At 43.8% G+C, this 7,500-nt stretch overlaps 1 protein-coding gene across 1 annotated transcript in view; it reads right to left on the bottom strand.

Moving 5' to 3' along the window:
- LOC128510243 (uncharacterized) overlaps positions 1-3,875 on the bottom strand; it is a 4,268-nt gene extending 393 nt beyond the window's left edge. The window contains exons 1-3 of the mRNA XM_053482385.1: positions 3,629-3,875; positions 3,162-3,203; positions 1-2,551 (exon numbers count right to left, since the gene is read on the bottom strand). The exon at positions 1-2,551 is cut by the window's left edge and continues 393 nt beyond it. Coding sequence (XP_053338360.1) covers positions 11-2,551; positions 3,162-3,203; positions 3,629-3,694 — 2,649 coding nt within the window. The 5' untranslated portion in view covers positions 3,695-3,875 and the 3' untranslated portion in view covers positions 1-10. The remainder of the gene's footprint in view (positions 2,552-3,161; positions 3,204-3,628) is intronic.
- Positions 3,876-7,500: the final 3,625 nt, after the last annotated feature.

Raw genomic sequence — 7,500 nt, 5'->3', positions numbered from 1 at the left:
ACAGCATATTTTATTTACTTTCCTCACTGCTATTAGATTTTTGTCTCCTGTTGTTACGCTGATGATAACGCCTGGTACTTTGTGGCCTTTGAACATTCTTCTGGACTGAGAGTCTGCTCTGGTTAGCGATGGGAACGTTTAGGGCTTGGAGAAAAGATGTCCAGAGATTTGTGGCTAATATTTTAGTTGGTGTTTTTACAGCGAATTGTCCGATTATCCCCTGGTTGGACTTCCCGTCGCGTGTGTTTTCCTCGTCACTGCTGTGGTCAGTGTGCTGCACGTGGCCTGGTTGGTTAGCGATGGGAATCACTGTGGAAGGAACAAAGAGCTGAGATTCCTGAGACTCCTCACTGTCATAAGCAGTGTTACTATTAGCATTAGCTTCAGCACTGTTATCCAATCCTTCACTGTTCTGAGTTGTAGTGTGCAGGTTAGCGCTTGGAATTGGCGTGCTGGTCTCACTTGAGGCGCCTTCGCTGCTAACCAGTGAGTCGCTTGTTGGAACTGATTCAGAGTCGAGTGCTGGGCTCTGTGAGGTGAGGTCCACTGATTCATGAGCACTGATTCCTGGGCTATCTGTTGCAGATTCATTAGAAAGATATTCTTCATTTTGGTTGTTTTTTGAGATGGTGTTGTCTGAAGGGACAGTACCTTCTTCAGCAACTGCAAAAGTACCTTCTTCATTGGCTCCACCATTGAATTTAAGGCCCATGATGTGCTTAACTGTGTTGACCAGTGGATCATTTTCTTCTGAACTAAATGCAGGCATGAGATCCACCGGTGATTGACTCTGAGGACCTTCTTCATTGTGTATCTCCTGGATGTCATGGCCGACTTGAACCACTGACATGTGGGGAGAGGTCTGAATTGCTGGATCAGGAGTTCCCTGGTTTCCTGGCTGGTCCATCAGATTCTGGCTCTCTTGTTCAGAGTCTGAGGTTTCAGCACTCTCCTCACTGCTGGAGCTCCCTGTTGCAGCTTTTTTCTTGCCCCAAGCACCAGCTGTGGTGTCTGTACCCTCTTCAATAGAATCAGAAAGGGAATTAGTATCATTAGGACCTTTTGAGGGCTGTGGCCCCGTTTCTCTGCTGGTTTCAATAGAACTGGAGTTTGATGGTTCTTCTGATGGTATGGTCTGTGTTGAATCCACTTCAGGAAGTGATACTGGGGTACTCAATGGTGAAATAGAGGTACCCTGAGGTTGTTCTTCACTATGTGAGTTTTCCTGGTTATTCGAAGTCTCTGTCGGATGGCTCCTGTTTTCTTCAACTAAGTATGCTGGAGTGGTTTTCTGCTCTACATCATATCTTGGATCTTCACTCTCTGTTTCCCGATATGGGTCATAACCTTTACTATAAGGGTCATACCCTGCTTGATATGGGTCATACCCTGCTTGATATGGGTCATACCCTGCTTGATATGGGTCATACCCTGCACCATAGGGATCATACCCTGCTTGATATGGGTCATACCCTGCTCCATAGGGGTCATAACCTGCTCCGTAGGGGTCATAACCTGCCCTATAAGGGTCATAACCTGCACCGTAGGGGTCATACCCAGGATGGCTATTGTATGGGTCATAATATCGGGGATCATACAGCCATTCATCATTAACATACTCAGGATCAAAGTCTGAACCAGAGAAGGAAGGTGTTGGAGGACCTCTGTTGTTCTTCACCACTTCTGTGTTTCCCATAGACTCTGGACCTGAGTTAAGTTTTGGAGTCTTGCTCGATGTTGAGTCAGGGATACTGTTCTTATATTCATCACCTGTTTCCTCCTCTAAGCTGGAGCTAAGTGCTGAGTCTGTATGAAGAGGTCCCAACATGGGTTCTGAGGTTGTGGGGACGGTCTGAACTTCTACAGGGGACATATATATTCTGGGGTCTGTTACTTTGCCACTTGCGTCAACTGAAGTGGATTCCTCATGGATTATGGTCGAAGTATGAGTTGATCTGAAACCTGAGAGTTGTCCCAGAGTTTGACTATGTATCTCAGTCCTTTGGTGCTCTGATCCTAAATGAGACTCATTTGAGTTTTCCTCTAAACTGGATATATCTGAGGCAATTTTAGGTTTAAAGATATTTGGATGGTCTGGGTCAAGTTCCTTAGCATCATCTCTGGTGTCAGGATGAGAACCTCTGTGTTTCAGATCCTCACTCATATTATCTTCTTGATTTGGTGTTTCCTCCTCACTTTTGTCCAACTCTTCATCACTGTTTAGCACCTCAGGTCTTGCTGTTGATTCAAGTCCCTCCTCACTCAAATCCCCATCCTTATCAGTGTTGTTTTCCTCTCCATTTCTACCAGCTCCTGCTCCATTAGCCTGTGTTCCTTCACCACTTTCACCGAGCTCAGCTTTAGACAGCTCCTCACTGCTTACAGAGAAGATGAAGCTCACAACATCAACAGAAACCTTGGTGTTCTCATCCCGTAAACTGACTGTAACAATGCTCTTGCCATTCTTATTGGGTTTTCCGAACCCTGCAGGTGTTGTGATTATGATGTCATTTCCTGAGGTTCCCCTATAATGGATGAGACGTGAGGTCACCTGATGAAAGACGTAAAGACAGATTCAAAAGGGAGTTCTGTAATTAAACAGGTCTGTTTAATACACAAGATAGATGGTAATACGTCACTCACAACAGTGTGACCTACACGGTATTGTGTCGTGTCTCATTAATGGAACAGCACCCCTAAACCACTTTCTCTCACCCCAGTCAAAACCCAGCCTAGTTTAACCCCAGCCCCAGTCTAAACCCCACCACCGTCCAGATCCAACCACAGTCTTAAACCAGCCCCAGTTTAACCCTAACACCGGTCTAAACCCTGCCTCTGTCTACACCCAACCACAGTCTAAGCCCAGACCCAGTATGACCTCTATCACCTCCCAGTGACTCCATCCCATTTCTCCCATCTAATCTATGGCTCAGATACAGGAAAAAAATCCAGCATAGGAGCGGAGCAGAAATGAAAGGAAAGTCTGTAATGATAAGTTTGTGTGTGTATGTGTGTGTGTGTGTGTGTGTGTGTGTGGGTGTGGGTGTGTGTGTGTGTGTGTGTGCGGAAGTGTGGGAAACCTTCAGTCATCAGCATGCTTAACTACTGCACAAACATCTTATTTAACACACACTATACACTCCACAGATTCTATAACTCACCTGCGGCTCCTGTGATGTGCTCAACTCGTTATTCTGGTGCAACTAAAACACACACACACACACACACACACAAAAGAATAATTATTATGTACTATAAAGTGAATTACAGATTATTTAGACCTTAGATGTAGACAGTGCCTGTAGACTAGATTACAGATTAGACGTGTTAAGATCTCAGTTCAGTCCAAACTAGAGTTTTAATTATTGAATTGATTGATTTCTCGTGTTTAAGTGTTTAACACAAGTGCATGGATGAAAGTTCAGCCAGAAACACCCTACTGCCGTCCATCACACTCAGTGCTGTTAATTAACAGAGATGTTGCTGAAAACACAACTCGTTAGACAGAGATGAACCAATCAGAAGGAAGTGTGAAAGTGGAATAAAGGAGTGATGGAGGAGTAACGCTCCACAGTGTGTCAGGAAACAGAGAGGAAACATCTGGATGTGGATGTGAGGAGTTGCTTACAGGAGCTGCGCAGGTCAGGAGCACGAGGCAGAACAGGAGAACCACTCGCTTCATCTCCAACATCATCTAACAACTCATTCACACACTCTCTCAAACACACACACAGACACAGACACACACATACACTGATAAACAGACGATGAAGCAGACGAATACACGCAGGAAAACACCCTCAGCAGTAATCCTCCGTCCTCATCACTCTTCAGACTTTCCTCAGAATGGACGTGTTCCTCATTTAGATGTTCTGTTTAATCCATGCATGCATTCGTGTGCGTGTGTGTGTGTGCGTGTGTGTGTGTGTGCGTGTGTGTTGCCTCTCTGCACAGATGACATGTAGGATAATGTAAAACCTTTTTGTGTGTGTGTTTCCTGTAAGCTGTATATTCTGGGACATTTCGGTCAGCAAATGAATAACGACAAAAACCCTAACATTGTGTGTGTGTGTGTGTGTGTGTGTGTGTGTGTGTGTGTGTGTTTCCTGTGCAGTAGGCCAATTCGGCATCACACAAAATTACAGTACAGACTTACACTGTCTAAGAATGTCCTCATGTATACACAGACGAGAGAGAGAAACATGCAGCGTCTCATTAAGGCACATTACTCCTTTACCAGATCCCATCAGTAGACCTTTCATAAGTATTTACCCCCCAAACAAACACCAAGAAGTAATCAAAACAGGTCTGAGATAAAGGTCTGGAAAAGTACAGTATATATATTTATATTTATTCCAAGCTTTGAACATCATGCAGAGAGACATTAAGTTTGTTATTATAAAATATAAAGAACGGCACAACCATGTTAATCAGAGACACGACCAGGAGGACGAGTGTGTGGTGAAGAGCATGATGCTGTGTACCACCAGGTTCCACCGTGAGGATGGTGTTCAGAGGAATTCTTACAGGTTCTGGGTGTTCTTTACTTTTGTCAGGTGCTCTCTGCTGTTCTCAACTCTTCTCGGGTGTCTTCCTCAGTGTTCTCGGGTGTTAGAAGGTGGTTTTTTTAACGTTCTCAGCTAAGATAAAATCCTTAAATAACACCACTGTGGTTTAGAGTTTAACACTGCAAAATGTGGAAAAGTCAAAGGGGGTGAATACTTATGCAAGCCACTGTCCTTACACGCACAAAGGCCCATATAAAGGGCTGTGTGTGTATTTGTGTTGGATGTCTGTGTTGTGCATCAGTGTGTGTTTAGCAGTGTGAAATTACACATCCTCCGCTTTCACTTTCCGTCTGAAGACGTGTTTAATGTCCGAGCTGCAGAGAGACGCGGGACGAGACGCGGGACGAGACACGGGACTTCTGTTTTCTGCAGCCTTAATTATATCTAAGGTCAAGAGTCTACAATTACACTGCTGGATCTGTGGTTTATACACACACACACACACACACACACACACACACACACACACACACATGCACTATGTTCTTACACTCATTCATCTTTATAAAGGATTTCTATAGAATGTGGGTTTTTTATTCAAGTTTTTACATTTGAAACTGTTTCAGATTAAAGTGTGGACGTTCCACACAGAAACATACACACACACACACACACACACACGCACACACACAAACACATAGACACACAGACGTGTGACGTGTAGTGTGTATCATGTAGCGTCTCTGGTCCCGGCTGCTGTCTGAGTGAACACGTGCTTCACCTTGACACGTGGCGCTCTGAGCCACACTGCTCTCTAATCTCTGGTCTAATCGCTCCACCTAGTGGTTCTTCTGAGGTTCTTCCTTACTCTCCCAGATGAACGTGAGATGAGACGTGTGTGAGAGGTGTGATTAGTGACACCGGACTTGCAAACACTTGCTCACTGATGTGTGAGTGTGTGCTCCTGCTGTACTGCTACACTACTCTTTGTCCTCTAGGACTATACAGACTTATTAGTGTACTGCTGTTATAGAGGTGAGCACCTCCAGGGTCCGGGTTCGATTCCCACCTCTGGACTGTTCGTGTGGAGGTTGCATGTTCTCCCCGTGCTTGCCGGGTTTTCTCAGGGTTCTCCTGGTCAGAGTCCTGAATGACTCTGGAGCTTTTCTTCCCTGATGGCACGTGCCGTATTCCAGGACTTTTCCCTCAGAGTGTGAGAGAGCGGCTCAGGGAGCATGAACTGGACACCACTGTCCACAAGAAAATATTAGAATGTGTGATTTTCTTTGTGTCCAGGCAGTGTGTGTTACGTTGCTATGTTGCGGTTCCTCGTTATCCATCTCGTCTTTTCCTGTGTGTTTGTCCGACTTCACACACGTTTCCTCATGGCTTTGATCTGACTCCCAGCTTCTCGGTCTCTGAGATGATGTAGATTTAGATGTTTGAGGAGTCCAGACTGTAAATACTTCATGTGTCATTTGGTTTTAAGTTTACTCAACAGAAAGTTGCTGGCCAAACTAAATATTTCACTTTGCTGTTTGGTTGACACAACATGTACTCAGTTTAAAATCTTAAGTTGACTTAAAGTGATTCAAATATTTAAGTCAGCTCTAGTGGTATTGGTTGTGGGCTCAGTTAATTACATTTCTCTAGGGTTGACTCAGCCCTACAGGTAGGTCGTCTCTCATTCTAGCCCACTGATGTAGCTGGTCCAAGTGATAGTTTTTCTATAAAAACAAGTCTAACAATACTACAACAATTAAAACACACAAACATTATTCTTCCAAAACCAATCAAAGTTAAAACACTGATCTGCATAAAACAGAAGAACACACGTCTTATTTAGCTTAAAGGTCGATAAAATACTTGGAGACCACCAGATTTATCCTCATCCTCATCCTCATCAGATCTTCATCAGATCTCTTACTGGTTTCTTATATTACAACACTATAACCATTTTTTATCCATGTTTTTTCCCAATGTGTCAGACGGAAAAAAGAGTGTGTTTCTTAGCCTATGAATGTGAGGTGAGTGTGTTCAATAGGAATGGTTTGGATGGCTTCACAGGTGTACGTCCAGTCCTTTTGGAACTCAATGTTTAGAGCACAGACCTGACCAAACATCACTCCTAAAGCTGCTGCATGTCACCCAGACCCTCAAAGACCACAGTCCCCTCCAACAGCTTGTTAACGCTCCTCCAGTAGCTCCAAAAGAAGCTCCCGTCGCCCCTCTGACCCCAAGCCTCCACAGCAGAGCTCTGGGTTAAGAAACAAGAGAAGTCTCGAAGGGACAAAGATAAATACACTTTAAATAATATGAAAGTGAAAAGATAAAAACAAAAGATATTAATAGGGCTATAGACCACCAGAGTGTGTGAAATACTGCTTACTGGAATTCTAATGATGTGTTAAAGCTACGTATTGTTTCATATGTAAAGGAGTTTACTGTCATTTTCAGGAGTAACAACATGTTTAAAGTCATGATTTTAATTAACCAGGTGTTTACTTCATTGGTTTTTCATGTATATAATAACTGATATAACACTCATACATGAGATTAGTATGGCATTTATATATATATATATTATATCCCTAAACCTACCGAGTATTACATCACCACTACTCCTTCACTGGTAAACACTTCTGGGTATTTCTTGAACTTTGTTAGCCGAGCGCTCATGTGTGCTGGGTGGAGCAGGACGCTGCCGCTGGGAAAAAGGTCAGGGCAAGGTCAAGGAATAATGATAGATACAGTTATGAAAGTTTATCTCCTGTACAGTACAGTGACGTGACTAACGCCACACACTTTCATCATTCCACACCATGACCTCACTGAGCTCCTCTGGCTGTGGTTACACACACGCTCACACACAGGCATACTTTAGCCCGAAGAGTGAGAGATACACACACACTCATCCCTGATACACACTTCAGTTTATAACTGCTTCACTTTTAGCAGGTTTGTGTTTAATGTTGTTTTGCTAACAGCGAGG

This window comes from Clarias gariepinus, chromosome 22, assembly GCF_024256425.1.
Source record: "Clarias gariepinus isolate MV-2021 ecotype Netherlands chromosome 22, CGAR_prim_01v2, whole genome shotgun sequence".
Classification (NCBI taxonomy): domain Eukaryota; kingdom Metazoa; phylum Chordata; class Actinopteri; order Siluriformes; family Clariidae; genus Clarias; species Clarias gariepinus.
The sequence above is the reverse complement of the archived record's forward strand: the minus strand, read 5'-3'. Positions and strand labels throughout refer to the sequence as shown.